Consider the following 27,500-nt stretch of genomic DNA (forward strand, 5'->3'; position numbering starts at 1 on the left):
AGTCGTAAAATTTTCAGAAAATTGAATATATTGTCTACATGAACTTTGTTTAACAGATCCTTTATACTATCTATTTAGTAATTTGAAATTTTACAGGTGACCGTTCTTTTGTGGGGTTATTTTTATATCCCCTCCCCCTAACTAATCAATGCTGTCAATTTTTTTAAAAACATGTATATGTTTAAATAAATAACTTTGGGAGATAATTGCTTGTATTTTCCTTTGTTTGTTAGAAAGAAAAATCAACTTCTAGTTGAACGGGCTCCTTATTTTTGCAAATTTAAAAAATACATATATAAGTAAAATATTGTTCATCAAGCAAATTTCTTTAGGTTAAATATTTGTTTCATTTATTATAGATGTGGTAGTAAAAATGATTTATTAATCTAATAAATGTTTGAAAAATTGGCAACACAAAATATATTATTTTTGAGAGGTATGTTGAATAGTGGGCTTCTGTAGTTTAAAGATAGCTTCCGAAAAAAAAAAACAAAAAGAAAAATATCCGACTCTTTGCTCTGCCCACAAATTAAAAAATTGTTTTATCTTTGAAATTTAGTGTCCGTATGTACTTTTGCCCAAGTTGAACAATGGAGTATACTATACAGAGATAGAAAACAGAGGAGATAATTTTATACTGATTGCAAATATTCAAGTAAATCCAGTTATTTTTATTTCAGGAATAATTGAAGTGGCAATTGGATCTCAAACTGTATAAGTACTTTCGATATTAAAAAAATATTAATATTGAAAAAAAATTGAAATTCAGAAGTTTTTTCTTTTTTTAATTTAAAAAAATCTGGATTATTACACATTTGTGTTACCATAGTTTGTAAGTTAAGGAGGCGTGGCTTTGTGACACTTGCAAAATTCAAAAGTTGTTGTTCATCCCTATGTAATGATTAAATTCACATTTTAAAATCCTGTTTTAAAAAAGGTAAGAATATACTAAGAATATCAAAAGAAAAATTGAAAGTATTTTTTATGCTCATTTTAAATATTTAATTCCGTTTTCAAAAGTGTTTTCAATTATGAACATTTTCATCAACCTTTTCTCTCCATTCGCCAACCTAATTTTTGCTTTTGGCAAGTTTTTGTCAACCTGGAAGTTTGCCTAAAAGTTAAAGAATAATAAAAAAAAAAATTGAAATAGAAGGCGCCAGCTGTTGAAGTTTAACTGATAATCAGCTTAATAATTGCTGACTTTGTATTTTATTTAGAGACTGCATTTTGTACAGAAAATCATGTGTGAGTGCTTACATTTATTTTAAGGCTCTTCATCTGAATGAATAACGCATGAACTCCCAGGATAGAAATGAAGATATTGGGTGTGCACAAAATTTCCATAATTTTCTTTTCTTTTTTTTCTTTTTTAAAAACATCAAACAGTTTTCATTTGTTGTATTCAAAAATTTTTTTTTGCATTTCTCCACTGAATGAAATTTTTATTTATTTTATTTTATTTTATTATGAGAGATAAATCCTTTGTGTTTCGTATTTTTTTTTAGGGGGGGGGGGATAAAGGTATACTTTTTTGGGAGGGGGTAATTACATCTTGTTTTATGATCTTGCTACACAGTTTTATATATATATATATATATATATATATATATATATATATATATATATAAACTCCAAAATGTTCTATAATGGTTTGATGAAAGTATATGGCCCCAAGAGAAGTGGACCATTTCCAGTACTTAGTATTGATGGTTCAACACTGTTGACTGAGAAGAATGAAATATTGTTGCGGTGGAAACATCATTTTGAGACAGTGCTAAATTCTACCTCCACTGATGATGAGGGTGCAAATGCATCAATTCCTCACTGTCTCATACTGTCACATCTTACTGTGCAACCTTCTTTAAAAGAAATCATCGATAGTATTAAGCAATTGACATTAGGTAAAGCTCCTGGGAATGATAGTATTCCACCAGAAATATACAAGTATGGAGGCCAGAAGTTGATTACAAAGCTACAACAATTCTTCAAAATCATCTGGAGAGATCGATTTTAAGGATGCAAGCATAAAACATTTGTGCAAGAATAAACAATGTCAACAGTGTTGGGACAATTCTCATGGGATCTTCTCTTCTTTGTATTGCTGGAAAGATTTTGTCTTGTTTAATTCTGAATAGATTCAACGAATATCTGATTGATGATATATATCCTAAATCACAGTGCGGCTTTAGATCAGCACATGTTCTTTTCCCTATGTCAAGTGACTGAGAAAGCACTGGAAAAAAACAGTAAATTGACTTAACTAAAGCTCACAATACTGTTAACAGAGAAACACTTTGGAAGGTGTTAGAAAAACTGGTGATACTTAATGAGATGTTCAATGTCATCATATTTTTCCCTGAAAGTATGACAGGCATTCTGGCCTCAGATTGGAATGCTTCCGATTTATTTAACATCTCAAATGGTGCAAAACAAAGATGTGTCCTTACACCAGTTTTTTTTTTTGCTCTGTACTGTTTCATTATGCTTCCACATGCATATAGTGATTTTGATAAGTGTTCAATTGATAATAATACATGACATACTATTTGCAGATGATGCTGTTCTAGTTACGACATCATATGCCAAAGCACAAGAGCTTGACAGTAGATTTTCTGAAGCCAGTAAGGCATTTGGACTCACCATAAGCATTATGAAAACTGAAATAGTTCATCAGCATTCCCTCAATCGACAATAGATCCAAGATGTGAAACAAAGTCCATCAGTTCATTCTTTTTCAGACAACAGTATTACAGTAGATGGAAAGAATTTGAAATATGTTAAGTCTTTTACGTACTTAAGCAGCAAAGTAAACTCAGATGCTAATCTTAACCGAATTGTAAATAGTATTGCTAAGGCAACAGCAACTTTTGTTAAACTTAGACACCAACTGTGAGATGAAATAAGTGTAAAATTGGAAACTAAAATTAGTGTACCCAGTTGTTGGTCTCACGATTTTTTTGTATGATGCTGAGACCTGGACTCCCTACTTCATACATATCAGACAGATATTTTTCACAAAAGTTGTCTTTGTACAATATGTGGGCTTACTTTAACAGATAAGGTGACCAATGTTGACCTCTTTGTTAAGTGTGAAATCAATGGAATGGAGGCAATTCTGAAGCAGTCTCAACTATATTGGTCTGGGCACATAGTCAGAAGAAGTGATGATAGAAAGCCTAAAGCCCTGTTGTCCATTCAGTTTAATTCTGGAAAACGACGTGTTGACTGCCCTTGTTAAGATATAAGGATAAACTTAAGAATAATCTTACAGCAATATGTATTTTACTGTCTACTTTTGAACAAACTGCTTCTGATGGGAAACTGTGGTGATTAACATGTTACAATGCACTGATGAGATTTTAATATGAAAAAGTACAAAAACTCAGAGAAACAAGAAAAAGTAAGAAAAGACTTGGCTGTCACGCCATACAGCATTGCATCCAACCATTTTTCATGTATAATTTGTGGCCAAATTTGGCAGTACTTAAATCCCATGAGAAACATAAAAACTGAAACTGAATCTAATTCTGAGATGCTCATATGTCGGAAGTGACAGGAGGGTTCAAAGTATATAAACTAAGACTGATAATTACCTTGGATGGTTGGTTAACTGGGATTTTTTAAAATAAAATTTCTAGTGAAACCTAAAAATACATATTCTGTTGTTGTTTCTTTTTAATGATTGGTCACTAAGACTGATTTTTTTCTGCTAACACAAGATACATATTACACACATTTTCTCTCTCTTTCTTCCTCTCCCTTCCTCTTTATAGAGGATACACAACAAAAAATCTATTTAAGGTCAAAGGTATTTTCTATTATTAAAGTAAATTACTTTGACCTTTCCTCATGAATCATTTTTCTATTTGTTTCAAACTATTAATGCCATTGAGAATTAATGGTCAAGTTTCTGTTTAACATCCAACCGTTTTTACATATTTCGATACAATAATAGTAAAAACATATTTTGCCTCAGGGAATGAACAGCTGAATTTCTGATGAGTAATAAAATAAATATCCTGTTATACTCATGGGTGATGATGGTGTGTGCATGTATGTGGTGGTGTTGAAGATGATAAAGATAATGATGCATGGTTTAGTTTAGGGTCAAAGAATAAATTTTTTCTTACTAAATTTTAGGTGTCATATATGCAGGACAACACCAATCTAGATAATATAAACTTTGTGGGAATTTGTTTAGTAATTGTGGAGTTTTAACTGGACATACATACAAATGCACATACATCTGCCCTTTATATAATAGACTAGCATGGATACCCAGCATTGCCTGGGACGACATGGAGTTCCGTTTAGACACACCTGCTATACTAAATATATTGAGAACTTTTTCATTATTATGTGTTGACTACATTGATGATACCTTCACAACAATTTAAAAAATAAAAGATACGGTAATTCTACTTAAATGGACGAAAACACGAAAATGTAAAAAGAACTATATGATAACCTCTCCACCAGATATTTCAGCAGAAGGGACATGAAGAGAAGAAGCTATTCTCCAGATATTGAGCAATTTTGTTGCCTGTAAGCTGAACCCCCCCGTCTTCCAAAAAAAATAAAAATAGCAGGAAGTGCCCATGCGACTGGGGGGAAAAAAAATGAGCCACAGTGGCCAAGCTTGAACGTGAGATGCAAAAGAGTGAAAGAAGGCAAAAACTTATGGACAAATGTTTTTGTTCACATGACCTCGAATGCTTATGACGTCATGACGTTGCAAAATATGCATTTTAAACATAGTTTTAGTTTAATATGCGTGCAACTCTTGCAAAAAAGACATGCAAAAAACGAACCTCTCTTTCAAAAAGTGGTCTCGTTAACGATCACAGAATGAATCTTTTTTTCTAATTTTCACATATTATGCATCCGGAACATTGCCTTTTCAGATGGCACCAGTTTTGACCCAGTCAGAAGCAGATGAAAAATTTTTTTAGCATACATACAAACACATACAAACACACAGGTTGTCTTTATCTAATAGACTAGCAGGGGACCCAGCGTTGCCCGGGTGTGGAGAGGTTTTATTGTAAGGGTATTAAGCAACCCAGTCCTAAAAAATATAGCAGTGAAAAAAAAAAATTAGCAGTAGTAGCCATACTCGAACCTTTTATGCTAAGAGGAAAAAAGAGGTGAAAAAAAGCAAATACTTTAGTTGTTTCACTTACGCGACTTGTGACGTCACAGGCCTTCGAAATAATGTCTTTTATACGTACGTCGAGATCGGTAGGCAGATGACTTTGCAAAAATATTGATGCTAAAAACTGATTCCTCCTTGAAAAACGCCCAGTTGATGGTAAAAAAATTAATGTTTCATCTGAGAGATGGATTTTCCTAGCAATACAGATTTTGTCAGTGTTCGTTGCATGTGTCAAACGTTTTTGGGAGACATACAAACACACACACAGACATTTTGCCTTTTATATATTAAACTAGCAGGGGTACCTGGCATTGCCCAGGTTTGGAGAGGTGGTGTGGTAATGATATTGAACAGCCGTAAAAAAAAAAAATAGATGCAGTAGGAAGCCCGAGTGGAGAGAGGTGTGGAAATAAAAAAGTAGTAGGCAGGCAGGCTCGAACCTGTAACGCGAAAGAGGAAAAGAAGGTGAAAAAAGCCAACTGCATAGTCCTCGCGCCCACCAACATCACCGGAATTTTAAATAAGCTTAGTCATTGCAAGGCATATAATGGCTTTGCAGAAATGTTGGTGAAAGAATTAATGTTTTTGGACAATTTTTGAATATTTGTCTTCTGAGAGACTGATGTTTCAAATGATACCAATTTTGTCAGTGTTTGTCACGTGTGTCAAAAGTTATTGGTAGCCACGCGCACACAAACATACAATTTCCCTTTTATATAATAGATTAGTGGGGGGTACCTAGCATTGCCTAGGTGTGGAGAGGTGGTGTAGTAAAGAACTTCGGGGGGAGGGTGAAGGGGGAATCAAAACAACAATAGGCAGCCCGGGTGGAGAGAGGTGTTTAAAAAAGTGCTAATAGACAGGAACCTCAAACTTGTAACGCGAAGGAGGAAAAGGTAAAAAAAGACCTAACATCTTAACTGATGCGTCCATCGCGAAACCGGAATTTGTGAGCATTCGAATATAGGGTAGTCAATCCAATGGAGACGATGACTTGCAAAAATATCGATGCAAAAACCAATGCCTCCTTGTAAAAAATGGCCTAGTTGAGGGTGAAGGAATTAAGGTTTTTGGCTAACTTTTTAATATTTGTCCAAGAGATTGAGCTTTAAAACGATACCGATTTGTCATGTTCCAATGCATCTGTTCGAAGTCTTTGTGAGTTATACAAACACATACACATATATACACACATTTTACCCTTTATATATTAGACTAGCGGGGGTACTCAGCATTACCCAGGTGTGGAGAGGTTTTATGGTAAAGGTTATTGAGCAACGGAGCCCTAAATATATTTAAAAAAAAAAGATTAATCAACCCCCTAAAAAAAATGAAAATAGCAGCGAGTACCCGTGCGATTGCAAAAAAAAAAAAAAAAAATTAGCTGCAGTAGCCAGGCTCGAACCTGTAATGCGAAGGGAAAAAAGAAGGCGAAAAAAAAAGCTAACGGTTTAGTCCCCACACCCACCGCGACAAACGATGTCAGTAGGTTTTGAAATAAGGCTAGTCATTGCAAGACCAAAAACATTAATTCCTTCACTTTAAACGGGGCAGTTTTCTACAAGGAGGGGTCGGATGGTTTTGTAAAAATGTCAATAAAAAAAGTGACCCCTTCTTTTAAAAAACGGTCCACTTGACAGTGAATGAATGAATGTTTTGCGCCAATTTTTGGATATTTATCGGTCGAGAGACTTAGTTTTGAAACGATACCGATTTTGTCAGTGTTGGTCGCGTGTGTCTAAAGTTTTAGCAAGACATACATACATACACACTAACAGAAAGGTGAGATTTATATAATAGACTAGCAGAGGTACAGGCGTTGCCTGGGTGTGTGTAGTAGTAAGGACCCTCGGTGTGGCGGTGGAATTAAAAGGTGTTAAAAAAAAGTGGTATAGTAGCAGGGTTCCCTAGCGTTGCTTGGGTCGAGTAAGGAACCCGGGGAGGAGGGGGGAGGTGAGTAAAAATGAAATAAATTGGTATTAGCGGGAGGGAGGCGAAACAACTGTCGGCAGTTTGGGTGGAGAGAGAAAAAAAATGTGATAGTAAGCAGGCAGGCTCAAACCTGTACACGAAGGCGGAAAAAAAGAACATGATGTCTTTGCCGATGTCTCTACAGTCCGACTGGAAGTTCGGAATGTTGAAATTAAGCGAAGTCAATCCGACCGATATGATGACTTGCAAAAATGGCAATGCAAAATACCGACCCCTCCTTGTAGAAAACTGCCCCGTTTAAAGTGAAGGATTAATGTTTTTGGCCAAGTTTGCAATATTTGTCGTCCAAAGGGTTGAGCTTTAAAACGATATTGATCTCGTGGAAATCTGTCACCTCTGTCAAAGGTTTTTATGAGACATACAAACATGCACACACACACACACACACACACAAACACACACATTTTGCTTTTTATATATTAGACTAGAAGGGGTGCCCAGCGTTGCCCAGGTGTTTGTAGGTTTTAAAAAAAAAAAGTATTAATAGGCAGGCAGGCTTGAACCCACGACGCAAGGGCAGAAAGAAAGTGAAAGAAAACCTGACATCTTACTGCTATGCCATGACGCAAACGGAAGTGTAAAACGTTGAAATTTAGTGATGTCAAGCATTATGTCATAGCGGATCGTGAAATGACTGGCTGTAAGCTAGTCAAGCTACCGCATTTATTTCCCCATGATGTTAGAGAAAACCAGCTCCCCCAAAAAGGGAGAACTCTGGCAGCGTCTAAATAAATAGCAATTGTCTGATATGGAGGGTTTTTCCCCACATTGATCAAACCTAATTGACTTCAAGACGTCCCAGCCCGGAAGGCCAGACAGTCGACTTTGCTTCGATCAGTTTTACCTTATTTATATGAAAAAGACAAACAAACACTGGAAGCCAGGAATTTTTTTAAAACTCAATCAAATAAAAGATAGCGACAACGTCCGTTCACAAATTGGAGATATTACGATCTAAGGAGTATAAAGAAAGTTCTCCATAATAGTAACCTTGTCGAGAACCCCCATAAAAAAAAGCCTTTCGTGAACATACACAAACGTGCACACTCATTTTGCCTTTTATATAATGGACTAGTGGGGGTGCCCAGCATTGCCTGGGTGTTTTTCGGTGTGTGTGTGTAGGAAAAAAAATGTTTTGGTAGGTAGATAAGCTCGAACCTGAAGCTTTGAGGCAAAGTCATAAAAGAAGACGTGACATATTACTGCTACGCTAAGAGGGCAGAGGAAGTAAGAATCATTCAAATTAAGCGATTAAAAAATGCAGGTGCATAAACGAACGTCTGCTTTTCTAGGTCAAACTTCATGCCATAGAGAAATGAAATCATGCAGTTAATTCTGGCTTGTTAAGCTTTCTGCGTATTTGTTGGTTTCTTCACGATGTTGGAGAAAACCAGCTCCCTACAAAAAGAGGAGAATCCAAATGAATAGCAATTGTGTGATATGAAGGGGTTTTCCGACATTGATCAAAGCTTATTGCTTTTCTGGACATCTCTGCCACGAGTGCTAGGTAGACGCATTTACTCCAGATTCAGTTTTGCATTTTTATACGAAAAAGCCAAAAAAACATGCGAGAGGAAGAAATAGCATGAAAATAGAGTTTAAAAGTCGCTCAAATAAAAGATAGAGACGACCTCCATTTGTAAATCAGAGATATTATAATCTAGGGAGTATATAAAAAGTTCTAAGACGTGGTACCCCCCCTCCGGGCCCCCCCCCCTCCCTGAAAAATTCTTTGCTAGACATACAAAAAAAGTGCACACACAAACACATTTTCGCTTTTATATAATAGACTAGCGGGGTGCCCGGAATTGCCCGAGTGTTTGGAAGTGTGTGTGGAGAAAAAAAAAAGTGTTAGTAGGTAGGCAGGCATGAACCTGAAACCTTAACGTGAAAGTAGAAAAGATAGTGAAAGAAAGTTAGGGTTTGGCTGTAAGCCAGTTTTAAACTTTCTGCTTTCCACCGTCGTGGGGGAAATCAGCTCCCCCCTTCTTGGGGAGAGCTCTGGCAGTGTCTTAATGAATAAAAATTGTCTGATATGAAGGGTATTCCTCACAGTGATCAAAACTGATTGCCGTCAACACCTGCTGGCCACGAAGGCCAGCTAATTACTTTTATTTCAAATAAGTTTCGCTTTTATGCAGAAAAGCCGAACAAATATGTGGAGAGGAAAAAATAGTGCAAAAATAGCATGTAAAAGTCGCTCAAATAAAAGATAGAGACAACCTTTTGTAAATTAGAGATATTATAATCTAGGGAGTATATAAAAAGTTGTAAGACATAGTATCCCAATGAGTGCTGTCCTAAAAAAATCTTTGCCGGACATACAAAGAAAAAAAGAACACACACACTAACATACATTTTTGCTTTTATATTATAGATTATAATTACATTAAAAAATAAATAGATTCTGTTTCAAATGTAGGGATATCATCAGCATTCGATGATTGCAGAAAATTAGGCTGTCAACATATATACTGACTATATAAGCTTTAAAATTAGTCCTCTTACATATATTCTACTTGCATATGGCATATGCACATTGACACATCAATTCTCATTAGATCACCAATGTTGAGCCTGGCCAAACTAAATAGATAACCATTTGAGAATATCAGGCACTGTATGTGGAAGGAATGTGTGAAATCTATCTGAAAAACAAATAGGAAAGAATACAGTTCTGAAGATGCATTTACACTAAAAAGAAATGCTGAATCAGATTTTTATTTTTTTCTTTTATTTATTCCTTTGCGATGAAGTATCAGACAATGTGCAGGTCTGAGTGGTATATTTGGTAGCAAGTACTTGAGTATAACCTACTAATCCATGCATGTGTTGGCACAATGTAAGAATTGCCCTGCCCTCTCATCCCTGGGCTAAAGTTTTGTTCTCAATAAGGTTGCAAAACTTTCCAAATGTAAAGATATGGTGCGCTCATATTATAACTTAGCACATGTGTGAGAAAAATCAGCAGCAGCTATGATAGCTGACTAGCGAAAATATTAGCAGTAGCAGCCACCTTAGCACATGCAAATTAAGCAAGTGTGCATGTGCTGACATCATGGAAAAAGAAGAAAAATAGGAAAATAAAAAATGTAGGGGGAAAGCAAAATGCTGCGGGGGAAGATAGACATGCGAAAATGAGGGCAAGAAAGTGCTGGCTATGACCGGCATAAGGTGTTGGGCAGAGAGATTTTTAAAAAGTACATGTTATATGACAGACTGGTGTGTGCGAAAAGACTTTTGAAAGATAATGAAATATGTTATTGTTGTTTACACTAAAAAGAAATGCTGAGTCGGATTTTTATTTCTTTCCTTTATCTTTTGTTTGTTTCTTTGCGACAAAGTATCAGACAACGTGCGGGTCTGAGTGGTTGAAATGTAATGTTATGGTTAAAGTGTAACGGTCATGCTACAGAGAGAGAGTATGCAATTTATTTTTTTTCCATGTTTTTAAAATTAGTTAAATTGCACATATACTTATTATATAAGCTTTATCAGTTTGATCTGATTTATTAAAAATGTTGTTTATGTCTTTTTAGGACGATGGCAAAGGTAGCGACGTGCAGCGTAGGATCTGTATGGAGCCTTTCAAATTGACTCTGGAGCAGGTCAACTTTCAATATGAGCCTCATTTGCCATCAAACGCACAACGAGATGCACAGATTGAACTTGATTCCTTCAGCAATGTTGTCAACTTTGATTCCGAATTCAACTTCAAGAGCACTGCGGCCACTTTGCCATATCCAACACATCCATCAGCCGTATTATTAGCTCCTTCTGGAATTCCAGGTAAGAACTCTTGCTGTGGTAGAGGGGGGGCATAGGTATATGATTCATATGTGCAATAATATATATTAAATAAGATTACATGACACACCTATTATAAATTATCTATACAGCCTCACAAATAATCATTACAATATTATAACATAATCACCTAATCATTGTATTTATATTTACCATAATTTGTTCTATCTATTTTTAAATGTATTCATATTATGGTGCCTCAATTCTTTTTATATCTGTCGATTTATTTATATATTTTTTATTTATTCATATATTTACCTATCTATTATTATACTTATTATATAATTTCATTATGTGTGTGTGTATATATATATATATATATATATAAAACCTTTCTTGGTTCTTGTATGTAGCCATAAGAGAATGAAAATGTCATATTCCAAAAATCATATAAATTGATCAAGTAGTTTTATTTTTAACTAAAGAAAATCAAATTTTTGGAGTAAGAAATTTCTCTACAATATATACTGATTATGTGTCTACTCCTCATGAGGAGAGAAGTATCACAACACTACACACACACACACACACACACGCGCACGCGTCAGATTAAATAACTCAATAAATCCATTTAATAATTTAGTTACTGTGTTGCATTACATTTTGAGAAGTGTGAAGGGCCAACGTTGCCTTCACATTTTCGACAAGTTTCAGAAAAATCTAATGGATGGGGCAAAAGTTATGAGGTTAAAAAGTGTCATTTTTTTCAATTTTTGCAACTTCTCACATTCATCATTTCTTCACTGTTTTTTGTGGCATCATCTCACATGCAGCACCAGACAGGGACCACGCACGTGCGGCTTAGTACTACTAAATAGTTAACTTTCCTAGATCCTTGAGAAAACCCATTTATTGCCAAATTCCATCTCTCAAATCCTTGAAAAGTGACAATATTTATCTTCCTGTTTATTTTATTGATCCCAAATAATCAACAAGGCCATTTTGTGGCAAAAACAGGATAATTCTTTATCAATCCTGGGTTTTTATGACTTCCATGAGCATTTAACAGTTTCAATTTTTCTCTTTCTTTCCCTTTTCTTTTTCTGCTCCTTTCTTTCCTTTCTTTTTCACCATCTTAATTTCAACATTTCTCTCTGTGGCATATCAACCCTTTTTTTTCAACTCTCTAATATTGTCACATTTTCTTCAATTATTAAAGCATTATTGGCAATCTGCCTCCTGCACGTCAAATAGGCAAATTCCTTTGAAACCTTTTTTTCTTTTCCTTTCTATTCATCTGTTAGAATTGGTTTATTCCCTAAACTTGTGTCACTTCAATTTGCACCTGACTCAAACCTTATCAAGGTTAACACTAGCTGATGTACTCGCTAACTGACATAGGGCCATTTATTATGCAACAATTTCATTAATTTACTATTATTTATTTTTTTTAATTCAATGATGGTTTTGATTTAAATAATAATAGCAGGGGTGCCCGGCATTGGCCGTGTGTTTGGAGGTGTGTGTTGAGCAAAAAAAGTGGTAGTAACAGGCAGGCTCGAACCCGTGATGCAAAGGCGGAAAAGAAAGTAAAAGAAAACCTAACATCTTACCGTTACGCTATGACGCGACAGGAAGTGAAACGCATTCTAATTTAGCGATGTCAATCAAAAAGTTGACTTGCAGAGATGGATAGTTAAGTGAATGAGTTTATGTAGGTGCAGAAATGAATGTCTGGCTTAATAATGCATTTAATTCTGGCTGTAGTCCAGTTTCTGCTGTATCTGTTTCCCCACAATGTTGAGGAAAACCAGCTCCCCCACTTAAAGGGAGGGGGCCTTTGTCAACGTCCAAATGAATAGCAATTGTTTGATATGAAGGGTTTCCCCCCACATTGATCAAAGCTGATTGCCTTTCTGGACGTCCCTGCCATAAGACCAGGAAGCTATTGACTTTGCTTTGATTAGTTTCACTTTTATATGAAAACTAGCAGGGCTACCCGGCGTTGCTCGGGACCGTATAAACAATGAAAAAACAAAAGCAGATATTGAACATATGTTTTATTCTTAGGGGAGACGAATCTTTCATCTCTATGTATTATTTGTTTTATCTACCCCCGGACTGGTATTGTTCATGTTTTATCCCTAGCATAGGTAATTTACAGCATGTATATGAAATTGTTTTACCTTAGGGAGAAGAGAACAGGTAATATACAACATAATGTGTCTATATTACATCCCTGGCAACGCCTAGAAACCAGCTAGAACATGTATTTCAGTCAATCTTTATTACATCCTGGGCTATGCCGGGAAACCAGCTAATCTCTATTTAGTGACTTGACCACCAAAATACCTCCCTAAGTGTGTCCTTTCTTTTGAACTTATTAGATATAGGTATCTAGAAATGTGTGTGAAATTTTGTTGAATGCATTGTTCACTATGATTTTCTTATTGTTCTACACAATATCAACTGTAGCGAAATAAAACAGTAAACTTAGTGTAGTGTTAGAATAAAGAGCAAAGGAAAAAATTAGAATCATATTCTGTAATTGCAAATCTAAATTTGCTAGCGTGTACCAGTATTTGCCAGGTTGTGGAAATTTGGAATTTATAACGTATGTAGTGGCCTTTTCCTAGATACCTATTGCTAAAAATTATACTTTCATTTTGTTAGAAAAATCTCTCTTCGGATGCCCTGCATCATCCAAAATAAAAACAAATATTTTTATAATTGTTTCAGTACATTGCTACACATTGTGAAATGTGTTGACGTTTGTAAAAAAAAATCATGAATGTGCTTATATTCCAAAAAAGAAAATATCAGTGCACAGTATTGAAAGTGTTTGAGATTCAAAAGTCTGTAACATTTCTACTAACTTCATAAGATGTCATGTGAGAAACTTAATTGAATATCAAGACATTATCTGAAGCGTTTTTATTTTGGTGTAACGTATGTGTTTACAGTGAACCGTAACTTTTAATAAACAGCTTGGTATGCAATGACATAGGCTAAGAATCTTAGACAAAATATATATAAATTGGAAAAATGTGTGAACAAATGAAAAAAAAATGATCCGCTCCACTTGATGACATCAAGCACAGTAATATTTTAGTGAAGAAAATATGAAATTGATGTTCAGTGATTAGTTTGGATGAATGAGAAAATGTAATTGTTTGATGCATAAAAAATAACTCATTTGCTGTATTTGATATTAAGCAGCAAAATATAGTGATTTGAATATTAAGGAAAACATCAAATCAGATTATATAAAAAAAAAGATGAAATTAGAAAATATATATTTTCTGTTTATGAGTTTTGCCAATCAAAATTTTGTGGCAGAAATTGGGTGATTACCATGCAATTTTATTTTGATAAAATTCTTAAATTATTTCAATGTTTATTATAATTTCTTATTAGTGACTTGTTATCATCAAAATCCGCCCCAAAGAGTGTCCTTTCTTTTATTAGGTATCAGAATAGGTATCCAGATTTCTACTTCTATACAAATGTGATATTTCGGATCTGTAGATAAACAATTTGTTGCATATATAAGCTGAGAATTGTTCTCTCTCATTCTCTCTCTCACACACCCACACATTCTCACTTTTATAGATATAATAGATAAATTATGCTAGATATATTTCCATGTGTCTGAATAATCTATATACAAATTTTCAAATCTGTAGATAAAAAATTTGTTGAGTATATAGGTTGAGAATTGTTCTCTCTCTCTCTCTCTCCTCTCACGCATGCTCACTTTTATAGATATAATAGATAGATTATGCTAGATATATTTCCATATGTCTGAATACACTATATAAAAATTTTCTAATCTGTAGATAAAAATTTGTTGAATATAAAGGGTGAGAATTGTTCTTACTCTCTCTCTCTCACACACAGACATATTCTCACTTTTATAGACATAATAGATAGATTATGCTAGATATATTTCCATATGTCTGAATACCCTATATACAAATTATCTAATCTGTAGATAAAAAATTTGTTGATTATATAGGTTGAGAATTGCTCTCTCTCTCACAGACACACACATTTTCACTTTTGTAGATATAATAGATAGATTATGCTAGATATATTTCCATATGTATGAATACCCTTTATAACAAATTTAAAATCTGTAGATAAAAAATTTGTTGAATATATAGGTTAAGAATTGTTCTCTCTCTCTCTCTCTACCTCACACACACCCACACACACAAACATTCTGACTTTTATAGATATAATAGATAGATTATGCTAGATATATTCCATATGTCTGAATACCCTATATACAAATTTTCTAATCTGTAGATAAAAAATTTGTTGAATATTTTCAACCCTTATCCTCGAGTGGCGTCTGGGCCTTGATAAGTAGTAATGCGTATTTAGCAAAATATAAATATATATATATATAACAAATTTACTGAATTTCCATTACTAACGATTACTGTATTGTCCAATTGACTACTGCGCTTTTCAACCCTTATCCTCGAGTGGCCTCTGGGCCTTGAGAAGTAGTAATTACTAACGATTACTATATTGACCAATGGACTACTGCACTTTTTAACCCTTATCCTCGGGTGGCCTCTGGGCCTTATTGTCCAATTGACTACTGTGGACTTTTTAACTCTTATGCTCGAGTGGCCTCTGGGCCTTGATAAGTGGAAATGACCAAGTAACAAAAAATAGGTATATAACAAATTTACTGAATTTCCATTACTAACGATTACTATATTGTCCAATTGACTACTGTGCACTTTTCAATCCTTATCCTCGAGTGGCCTCTGGGCCTTGATAAATGGTAATGCGTATGTAACAAAATATACATATATATAACAAATTTACTGAATTTCCATTACTAACGATTACTATATTGTCCAATTGACTACTGCACTTTTAAACGCTTATCCTCGAGTGGCCTCTGGGCCTTGATAAGTGGTAATACCATCGAGTGGCCTCTGGGCCTTAATAAGTGGTTGTGCCTAAGTAACAAAAAATAGGTATATTACAAATATCCCGCATTTCCATTACAACCGACTACTACGGTGCACTTTTCAATCCTTATCCTCGAGTGGCCTGTGGGCTTTGATAAGTGGTAATGCGTATTTAACAAAATATTAATATATATATAACAAATTTACTGAATTTCCATTACTAACAATTACTATATTTTGTCCAATTGACTACTGCACTTTTCAACACTTATCCTCTAGTGGCCTCTGGGCCTTGATAAGTGGTAATGCCTATCTAAACAAAATATAAATATATATATAACAAATTTCCCGACTTTCCATTACTAACGATTACTATGTTGTCCAATTAACTACTGCCATTTTCAACCCTTATCCTCGGGTGGCCTCTGGGCCTTATTGTCCAATTGACTACTGTGCACATTTAACTCTTATCCTCGAGATGTATCTGGGCCTTGATAAGTGGAAATGCCTAAGTAACAAAAAAATAGATATATAACAAATTTCCCAAATTTGACTACTGTGCACTTTTCAACTCTTATCCTCGAGTGGCCTCTGGGCCTTGATAAGTGGTCATATATATTTTTTACAAAATAAAAAAAAAGGTTGGAGTCGCTGAATAACTCATCCTCCCGTTAAAGCGGTTCCATCCTCTTTCCCCAATTTGACTACTGTGCACTTTTCAACTCTCGTCCTCGAGTGGACTATGGGCCTTGATAAGTGGTAATACATATTTTATGAAAAATATATATATATATATATATATATATATATATAACAAAATAGGTTGGAGTTGCTGAATAACTCATCCTCCTGTTAAAGCGGTTCCATCCTCTTTCCCAAATTTGACTACTGTGGACTTTTTAACTCTCATCCTCGAGTGGCCTATGGGCCTTGATAAGTGGTAATACATATTTTTTTATAAATATATATATATATATACCAAAACAGGTGTGAGTCGCTGAATAATTCATCCTTCTATTAAAGCGATTAAATCCTCTTTCCCAAATTTGACTACTGTGCACTTTTAAACTCTCATCCTCGTGTGGCCTATGGGCCTTGATAAGTGGTAATATATAGTTTGTACAAAATATATATATATATATATATATATATATATATAACAAAATAGGTTGGAGTCGCTGAATCACTCATCCTCCCGTTAAAGCGGTTCCATCCTCTTTCCCGAATTTGACTAATGTGCACTTTTCAACTCTTATCCTCGAGTAGCCTATGGGCCTTGATAAGTGGTAATATATTTTTGTTATAAATATATATATATATATATATATATATATATAAAAAATAGGTTGGAGTCGCTGAATAACTCATCCTCCCGTTAAAGCGGTTCCATCCTCTTTCCCGAATTTTACTACTATGCACTTTTCAACTCTCATCCTCGAGTGGCCTATTGTCCTTGATAAGTGGTAATATATATTTTTTAATAAAAGTATATATATATATATATATATAAAAAAATAGGTTGGAGTTGCTGAATAACTCATCCTCCCGTTAAAGCGGTTCCATCCTCTTTACCGTATTTTTTATACAGTGCACTATTCAACTCTCATCCTCGAGTGGCCTATTGTCCTTGATAAGTGGTAATATATATTTTTTAATAAATATAGATATAAATATATATATAAAAAAACAGGTTGGAGTCGCTGAATAACTCATCCTCCCGTGAAAGCGGTTCCATCCTCTTTCCCGAATTTGACTACTGTGCACTTTTCAACTCTAATCCTCGAGTGTCCTATGGGCCTTGATAAGTAGTAATATATATGTTTTACAAAAATATATACATACATATATATAACAAAATAGGTTGGAGTCACTGAATAATTCATCCTCCTCTTAAAGCGGTTCCATCATCTTTGCCGAATTTGACTACTGTGCACTTTTAAACTCTCATCCTCGTGTGGCCTATGGGCCTTGATAAGTGGTAATATATATTTAAAAATAAATATAGATATAAATATATATATACCAAAATAGGTTGGAGTCGCTGAATAACTCATCCTCCCGTTAAAGCGGTTCCATCCTCTTTCCCAGATTTGACTGCTGTGCACTTTTCAACTCTAATCCTCGAGTGTCCTATGGGCCTTGATAAGTAGTAATATATATTTTTTACAAAAATATATACATACATATATGTAACAAAATAGGTTGGAGTCACTGAATAATTCATCCTCCTCTTAAAGCGGTTCCGTCATCTTTGCCGAATTTGACTACTGTGCACTTTTAAACTTTCATCCTCGAGTGGCCTATAGGCCTTGATAAGTGGTAATAGTTTGTACAATAGTTTGTACAATATATATATCTATATATATATATTACAAAATAGGTAAGAGAGAGAGAAGAGGGTGAGAGAGAGAGAAGAGAAAGAGGTAGAGAGAGAAGAGGGTGAGAGAGAGCAGAGAAGAGGGTGAGAGAGAGCAGAGAAAGAGGGTGAGAGAGAAAGAGGGTGAGAGAAGTGAAAGAGGTAGAGAGAGAAGAGGGTAAGAGAGAAAGAGGGTGAGAGAGAGAAGAGGGTGAGAGAGAGAGAGGTAGTGAGAGAGAGATAAGAGAAAGAGGTAGAGAGAGAGAGAAGAGGGTAAGACAGAGAGAGAGAGGGGTAGTGAGAGAGAGAGATAAGAGAAAGAGGTAGAGAGAGAGAGAGAAGAGGGTGAGGGAGAAAGAAGAGGGTGAGAGAGAGAGAAGAGGGTGAGGGAGAAAGAAGAGGGTGAGAGAGAGCAGAGGGAGAGAGAGAGAAGAGAAATAGGTAGAGAGAGAGAGATGAAGGTGAGAGAGAGCAGGGAAAGAGGGTGATAGAGAAGAGAAAGAGGTAGAGAGAGAGAGAGAGAAGGGTGAGAGAGAGCAGAAAAAGAGGGTGAGAGAGAGAGAAAGAGGGTCAGAGAGAGAGAGAAGAGAAGAGAAAAAGGTGTACACAGAGAGTGAGAGAGAGAAGAGGGTAAGAGAGAGAGAGAGAGAAGAGGTTGAGAGAGAGAGAGATAAGAGAAAGAGGTAGAGAGAGAGAAGCGGGTGAGAGAGAGAAGAGGGTGCGAGAGAGAAGAGAAAGAGGTAGAGAGAGAGAAGCGGGTGAGAGAGAGAGAAGAGGGTGCGAGAGAGAAGAGAAAAAGGTAGAGAGAGAGAAGAGGGTGAGAGAGAGAGAAAGAGGATGAGAGAGAGAAGAGAAAGAGAGAGAGAGAAGAGGGTGATAGAGAAAGAGAGTGAGAGAGAGAAGAGAAAGAGAGAGAGAGAGAGAGAAAGAGGGTGAGAGAAGAGGGTAAATGTGCATCTTTTTTTATAGTAGGTAATGCTTGGGAGACTGTGCACATTGCCTCCTCCCCCCTCCCCCCTATAAACGCGGTTCCATTCATAAGAAAACAAACTCGTATAAAAGTAATTTTCGTGTATTTAAGCGGCCTTATACTGATAGCCACCCCTCCCCCTTCCAGTTTAACAGAGTTAGGAGGTAAAAACAAAATGGCTAAAGTCTTGTTTACATGGTAAACTATAGCAAAGAGCATAGTCATCTTTCTTCGCCGGTAAAAAACTTCAAGCAAAAATAAAAACATTTTCCCTACGTCAATTTTTATGTAATTTTGGGATTCTTCTTTTTGAAGTGCGATAAATCCGTTGGTAATAACGGTTCGACTCTTAAACTAATATTTAACTGTGTTATAGTATCAATGATACTCCTCGCAGGCAGCTTTAATGTACGTCAGAGGCTCAGCGTAGCCGACATTTTACTGAGCTGACGTCACGTCACGTGACAGCTAATGAATAATGTTAAAATGACAGGTTTTTTGGGGGGCCCCCCTGGGAGAAAAATGATCAGTTAACCCCCTTCTAGTTGTCCGTTTGACGTGAAATTTCGATATTTGTCATCCGGGTGATCAAGGTGCAATATGCTACCTAATTTGTCAACTTTGGTTGTGTCTGTCAAAAGTTTTAGCGTTACAAACAAACATACATACATACATACATACACACCGATTTTTGCCTTTTATATATATAGATTTTTGCCTTTTATATATATAGAAGACAAACGAATACCGGAAACCAGGGATTTTTTTAAAACTCGATCAAATAAAAAATAGAGATGTATTTGAATCTGAGATATTATAATCTAGGGAGTATAAGGAAAGTTCATCAAAATAGTAACCTTGTCGAGAAGTCTGGCAAAAAAAGCCCTTCTTTGACATACACAAACATGCGCGCCCATTTTGCCTTTTATATTATAGATTAGCGGGGGTACCCGGCGTTGCCCGGGTGTTTGGAGGTGTCTGTGTAGGAGGGAGGGTAAAGAATAAGCGAAGTAATAACCCTGTTCAAACTTTTTTAAAAAATTGGAAAAACAAAACAAAACAAAAAAACAGCAAACGGACGTAAAAAATTGGCTAAACAAAAACAAAAAAAATGAAAAAAAAATATTAACGTGTTTGGAAAAACAAAAACAAAAAAAAACAGTGAAAAGCAAAAAAAAAAATGTATAAATAGCCTTGTTTCAATATTAAAAGTTTAAAAATCTAAAAAAAAAAATATATCTGATAACTGGGATTGAACTTGCAATCTTAAGATAACGACGCTGTCCGGAAAAAAATCTCAAAAAACAGCACACGGACGTAAAACTTCTTTTAAAAAAATCGGATATAAACAAAAACTAAAGAAAAGGAGAAAAAAAAAAACACCGAAAAGTGGAAAAAAATATGGTATAAATAACCTTGTTTCAATATTAAAAGTTTAAAAATCAAAAAAAAATGAATTTGATAACTGGGATTGAACCTGTAATCTTAAGATAATGACGCTGTCATTTAATCCATTGCACTATGAACGTGTCGATGAATCTAGGTAATAGTAGGTAATATTTTAACGAATTCAAGGTACAACGTCTTTTGCATGTTGACGCATGCGTAGAAGCCATCTTGTCATGAAGATATGATTTTTTTCCACCCCTCATGGTAGAAAAGGGTCTGGTTGAGGGTGAAGGAATGAATGTTTTTGGCCAATTTTTCAATATTTGTTGGCTGAAAGTTTGAGCTTGAAAATGATACCTATCTTGTGAAAATCCGTCGCCTCTGTCGAAAGTTTTTGTGAGACATACAAACACACATACACACATACACACACACATTTTCGCTTTTATATATATAGACTAGTGGGAGGTACCCGGTGTTGCCCGGGTGTTCGGAGGTGTATGTGATTTGGGATAAATCAAAACAAAAGAATAATAAAAAATCGTTGCCCGGGTGTTTGTGGAGGGGGGGGTTAAAATTTTTAAAAAAGTTTTGGTAGGTAAGTATGAAGGATCGAACCCGAAGCCTTGAGGCGAAGTTGGAAATTAAAGTGTGAAAAAAAATGTGCGACGTTAACCAATGGGCCACCAAGAAATAGTAACGGAAACATGTTTGAATTTATTTAAGTATTAAGAATTGGTAGGTGCCTGTACTTAATGACTTAACTTTCACTGCGGGGGAAGTATTTTATTTACTGCAGGGCAGCTTCTTTTATTTTCTTTTTGTTTCCCCAAGATTTTGGAGGGTAAACCAGCTCCCCATAAAAGGGTGTTGTCCAAATTGAGTTGCAATTGTCTGATATAAGGAGAAACTCCGCATTGATCAAAGCTGATTGCTTTTGGACGTTCCCAGCGATCACACCGGGAACGATGTCGTAAGCTTCATTTCGCTTTTATTATACGAAAAAGCTCAATCCACATGTGGCGATCAAAAAATGTGGAATATTTAGCTTTTCAAACTCGGGCAAATTAAATAGACAGGTGACCCCCGTTGTTAACTCGTAGATATTATCATTTAGACGTGATATAAAAAGTTTTAAGGAGTGAGCTGACCGATCGCTTCTTGGAAAAAAGCTTTTCTCAGACATACACAAAAAGCGAACATACATACATACATACGTTTTTGCTTTTATATTTATAGATGACAATAACAATATTTTTTTAAATTTCCTTGCAAATATTTAGCATTTGTATTCAAATGACGAGATTAACTTGATTTTCAACAAGTTGCAATCTATTTCTAAATGACAAATCTAAAGGCAAATTTCTTTCTTTTCTTTACAATAACACTTCATGTTTACAACAAAGTTATGAACGAAATGTTTATTATTTTAAATTAATATTTCAAGTATTTCAAATAGAGAATTTTGCAAAGTGATAGTAAGCTGACAAAGCCTGTTAGTAACAATGTTTTTGCTAGATTCCAAAGTTCAAGATTTTATTCTTCTTGCCAATCATTTTTCAAAATACAAAACTTGGGTACAATTATGAATCCGTTTAATTCGCAGAAGAACAACCAATATTTTTATGTCAATCCCAGATTTTTTTGCCATAGACTCATGAGAAAAATCAGAAAGTTCTCAATCAGAAAACATATACAGTAATGCAACAAACAAAAATCCAAACAAGTGTGTGTGTGGGTATATATATATATATATATATATATATATATATATATATATATATATATATATATATATATATATATCACAATGGTTGGATGGAAAAAGAATTCAACTGCTAATGATGGATCAGTTTGTGGTAAAATCATGAAAGAACTCTGAAAAATGTTTTTCTATTTCAGAAATGAACGAGTTTTAAAGATGAGACCAGATGTTCATTGATATTTTCCTGTAAAACTATTTCTTCTTCTTTTATCAATAAAACATCTTGGTCACAGCTTGTCACTGACATTCTATCATGAAGCCGATAAACTTTTCTTTTTCTTTATTCAATGCTTAAAATTTATGTAAATAAATTTAAAAAAAAAGACAGTTTTGAGGCACGCTTTTAGTTCTATTGAAATGTTATGCATCACACTTTTATATTGTACTTGAGAGGTGTGCGTAGAAATTTCATCATTTTATCTCTGGGGCTAGCTTATGTATGATATAACATGACTATTATCCTTAGAAGTATGCTATAATGAAAGAGCTTTGAGATCTTTGATGAAAACGTACAATGCCCCTTTTTATCTAAACTTTCTTGGAAAACAGGAATTTTAAAGTGAGTGGGATCTACAGTTTTTGATGAGAAAAAACAGGAGTACCACAAGAATGTATTCTATCAGATTTTGTTGCTAAGCAAGTTTGTCTGGGATATGTATGTTGAGCGAGTACAAGTGCAACAAGTTCATCAGAGCGCATTTTATTAAAATATTTGTAAAACAGACACAGAGATGCAACATTGAGGTGATGAGACTGAGGTTGGAGCTTAGTTGATAAAGTGGGACGTAATAGATTGAAAACCCTTTTTTAGACTATCCAAGAGGGATGAGGCTAGTGGTAGATACACCAGTCCAGATGTGGCAACACTACTCCATGCATGTGAATGGTGGCCTTGTAGAGGTACAGGATACTCTCAGGTGTGAGTAGTTTTCTAGCTCGATAGAGGGAACCTACCTTCTTTGCAACAGCCTTCACAATGTCCTCAATGTATTTGTTCCAGTTTATATTGCCTGTATATGTTAGGCCGAGGAGTTTGAAGGAAGATTTCTCAGGTAGGGTGTTATTTGTCATGGATATCAGTAGTTGGAGAGGCTTCTTTTAATTGTTAAAGGAGAGCAGCTTAGTTTTACCAGCATTAAATGTTACCATCCATTTACGACCCGATTCCACTACAGTCTGGAGGCCATTTTCTAAGGATTCTGCCATTATTTTAGATTTATGTACATCCGTTTTTTCCTTGTGCTTGTTATAGAGTATTGTATCATCAGCTCGAACGCAATATTATCAGGGAGGTCAGGAATAATTGTGGTCCAAGGATCAACCCCTGAGGCACTCTCGCATTAATGTTATGCTGCTTGGTTGTATGTCCACCAATGACAACCTGGAGGGTCCTATTGTCTAAGAAGGATCTAATTATATTTAGTATACATACAGTTATACTGTATGATTTAATTTTCATTAGCAGCCGTTCGTGCCAAACTGTGTCAAAAGCTTTAGGTATATCAAGGGCTACAGCTCTGGCTTCACACGCTTTATCCAGTACATGGTATATGCATTCAGAGATGACTTAAAATATCTGCAGTAGAACGATATTGCCTAAATTCATACTGTTTGTTGGAGAAAAGATTTGCTTTTGCAGGGTGGTGAACTAGTGCTTGATTAATTAAAGTCTCAAAGATTTTAGCGACGAGAGGGAGGGGACTGATAGGGTGATAATTGAGAGAGTCACTCCTTTCACCAGAATCCTTGTACACTGGTACCACAGAGGCAATCTTCCAGCTATTAGAGAAGCAGGATTAGTAAAGCTTGGAAAATATGGGAGCTAGCTCAGCTGAGTATTTTTTAATTAGTATAGCAGGGATGAGATCAGGTCTACACGCCTTGGAGATGTCATGAGAAGGGGTGATCTTTGCATCATTTAGTGTGGCTTTAGTTCACATAGGGAAATTTGGGAGGGAGTTGTTTGTTGGCTAGATCTTCCACCTTCTCGGTTGCCGTGCATGCGACCTTCTGGTTGTTGGATAGTGGAGGAATTACTAATTAACCTTTATTCACTCGACTATTATAGATTTTCCAGAAATCATGAGTTCCTATCTTTTACGATTCTCTGCGTTCCCTGATTATTTTAGCATGCTTTCTTTTGGCTGTCGCTATTTCTCTTACAATGATTTCTAGCATCTATGAAATTTTGTTTATTTGTATTTGACTTTTGACATATGAACTGGTGAAATGCATGCTATCTTTGTGCAGTGGTAGCTGCATAATCTGTGGTGTACCATGAGGCTGAGTGGGGCTTCCTCGTCGTTTCTGTCGTTCCTCTCCTCCTCCTCTTTTTGCCATTTTTCCTCCTTCCTCTTGTCCCTCTTCTCCTCCTTCTCCCTCTCCCCTCCTTCATCTCTCTCTCATCCCTTTCCTCCTCTCTCTAATCTTTTCCTCCTCTTTTTTGTTTCTCTCCTTCTTCTCAACTCTCACGTCCCTCTCCTTCTCTTTCTTCAGTCCCCCTTCTTATCTCTCTCATCCTCTTCCCCCCCTCATCTCTCTAGTCCTCTTCCTCCACCTTATCTCTCAATCTCTTCCCCCCCTCATCTTTCTTGTCTCCTCCCCCCTGCTCATCTCTCCTATTTCCTTCCCCCCTGCTCATCCTCCTTTTCTCTCTTGTCCCCCTTGCTCCTCCTCATCCCCCTCGTCCCCATCCCCTCTCCTCATCTCTCTTGTCCCCATCCCCCTCTCCTCATCTCTCTCGTTCCCATCCCTGTCTCCTCATATCTTATGTATATTTTCTCCCTCCTTATTTCTCTTGGGCTTTTTCTTCCCTTTATCTCTTTCAAAGGTTCATCTCATACTTGTTTGTCTTTTTCTTCTTTTCTCTTTTGTTCCTCTTCTCTCTCAACCCCTCATTCTCTTCATCTGTCTTCTCCCACCTTCCTCCTCTCTCTTGTTCCCTCTCCTCCTTTTTCTGTCTCTCAATTGTCCCTTCTCCTCCTTTTTCTCTTTCTCTTGTTCATTCTTCTTCTTTCTTTCTCTTGTTCGTTCTTCTCCTTTCTCTCTTGTTCCCTCTTCTCTTTTTCTCTCTTCTCTTTTTTCTTTCTCTCTTTTGTTCCATCTTCTCCTTTTTTTCTCTTTCTGTCTTATTCCCTCTCCCTCTTTTTCTCTCACTCTGTCTCTTGTTCTTTCTCCCCCATTTTTCTCTCTCTCTTGCTCCCTCTCCCCCTTTTTACTCTCTCTTGTTCCCTCTCCTCCTTTTTCTCTCACTTTCTTGTTCTTTTTCCTCCTTTTTCTCTCCCTCTCCTATTTCCTCCCCATCTTTTTTCTCTCTCTCTCTTGTTCCTTCTCATTTTTCTCTTTCTCTCATTCACTCTTCTTTTTTTTCTCTTTCCCTAGTTTCTTCTACTCATTTTTCTCTCTATCTCTCGTTCTGTCTTTTCGTTTTTCTCTATCTCTAGTTCTGTTCCCTTCCTAGTTTTTCTCTCTCCCTGTCCCTCTCCTCGTCTCTCTCTCTCTCTCTCTCTCTCCTTCTCTCGATCTCTCTCCTCCTTTCTTTCCTGTTCCCTCTCCTCTTTTCTTTATCTCGTTCCCTCCTTTCTCTCTCCTGTTCCCTCTCCTCTATCCTTTCTCTCTTTCCTTTTCTTTCTCTCTCCTTCCCTTTTCTCTCTCTCTCTTGTTTCCTCTCCTCATCTTTCTCTCTCTTGTTCCCTCGCCCCCTTTCTCTCTTTCTCTCTCTCGCCTGTTCCCTCTCATCCTTTCTCTCTCTTACCTGTTCCCTCTTATCCGTTCTCTCCCCTCTCTTTTCTTTTTGCCCCCTCTCCCTCTCTATCTCTATGCATTTTTCAAGAGGTTTTAAATCTGTAAAGGTAAAAATAAATTTTATTTACTATAAAAAACAAAAAACAAATATTAAGTTTCTTAAACTGTACCTTTCCTTCTTTCTTCAGAAACATAATTATTTATTGAAGCATATACCAAATTCTCCGTCTAGTTAAATTTAAGATCCAGCTGGGCAAATAAAAAAATATCGATTAATCTAAATTATGACACAGTTTGGTTTACTTTAAAGTTATAAAACCAAGTCAAAATAATCTATATAATAAAATATAGTTAGTCTCATTTCTCAAATCTTTTTTTTTTATTTTAAACATTTTTATTTATTTTGCATTAAACAAAGCATATTTTCACTGAAGCATAAAGAACAATAGTCTTTAGGAGACTGATTTATATGGGCTGTCATAAGTGGGTAGTTGTGAACAACATTTTTTTCACATTACACTTAAATTTCTGCATGTTGGTATGGTCAGGAACACAGGGAGCAGGAAGAGAATTCCAAAGGCAAGCAAACTAAAAAAAAAATTATTAGAGTAGAATGTTTTCCAGCATCTGGGGTCCTCTACAGTGAAGAAGTTATGTTTTTCTGTTAGTCAGGTTTGCAAGGGGTATTTACATTGAAGGAGGAGGTACAAGTACAGTAAATTTATTATACAAACACACACACACACATATATATGTATATATATATATATATATGCATATATATATATGCATATATATATGTATGTATATGTATATATATGTATACATAATATAACCCTACCCCCTCTTCTCCGAGGGCTGCATCCGTCGCTAATCTGGTTCCCGGGAGCATACTTGTGATGTACTTCTGGCCGTGTTCGTCGCTCCCAGCTCACAGGACCATAGATGCAACCCAGCAGGGCTACATTCTTACTTGTCTAGTGGTGGACCCCTCAAGGGTGATCAGACTCTCACTGGTCACTGGAAAATATCTTCTGCTGCTCAGGGCATGCGAAATGTGCATGACCCTAAGTCCGTGTGGCAACATTGTCCATTTCGCCCGTCACTCTGGCTTTGTGCTGGATCCAGTCTGTCTCCTTCATCATCTGGCGTCAGGGGATATCTGAAACAAACTGTATCTTCATTCAGGCCGGCAAGCGAGAAACAAGGAAAAACTCTGGGACATTTTTATATAACGAAACAAATTAATTATTCATAAATCGTTTTACACTTGTTTAGTCGAGTTCTTTGATTCGAGCTTCGTGATGCAGGTTGCATACTTAAGTTCCACTAATCAATTTCCCAGCTAAAAAAACAAGAGCTTTTCAACTTAGCTCTTATGAGGTTTCGCCCCCCCCCCCCGGGCGGGGGTGAGAGCGATGTGTACGTCTCGATGCCAGTCAGTA

General features: G+C 35.9%; 1 protein-coding gene across 2 annotated transcripts in view; it reads left to right on the forward strand.

The window, feature by feature from the left end:
• Positions 1–27,500, forward strand: part of LOC145261018 (uncharacterized) — a 174,720-nt gene that overhangs the window by 94,179 nt on the left and 53,041 nt on the right. Inside the window, exon 2 of one of the 2 annotated variants that reach the window (XM_080119144.1) lies at positions 10,690–10,939. In XM_080119144.1, coding sequence (XP_079975270.1) covers positions 10,729–10,939 — 211 coding nt within the window. In that variant the 5' untranslated portion in view covers positions 10,690–10,728. Of the gene's footprint in view, positions 1–10,672; positions 10,940–27,500 lie in introns of those variants that run through there. The other variant, XM_080119145.1, reaches the window with a different exon arrangement.

Source organism: Euprymna scolopes, chromosome 37 (genome assembly GCF_053919585.1).
Source record: "Euprymna scolopes isolate OS-2025 chromosome 37, ASM5391958v1, whole genome shotgun sequence".
Lineage (NCBI taxonomy): Eukaryota > Metazoa > Mollusca > Cephalopoda > Sepiida > Sepiolidae > Euprymna > Euprymna scolopes.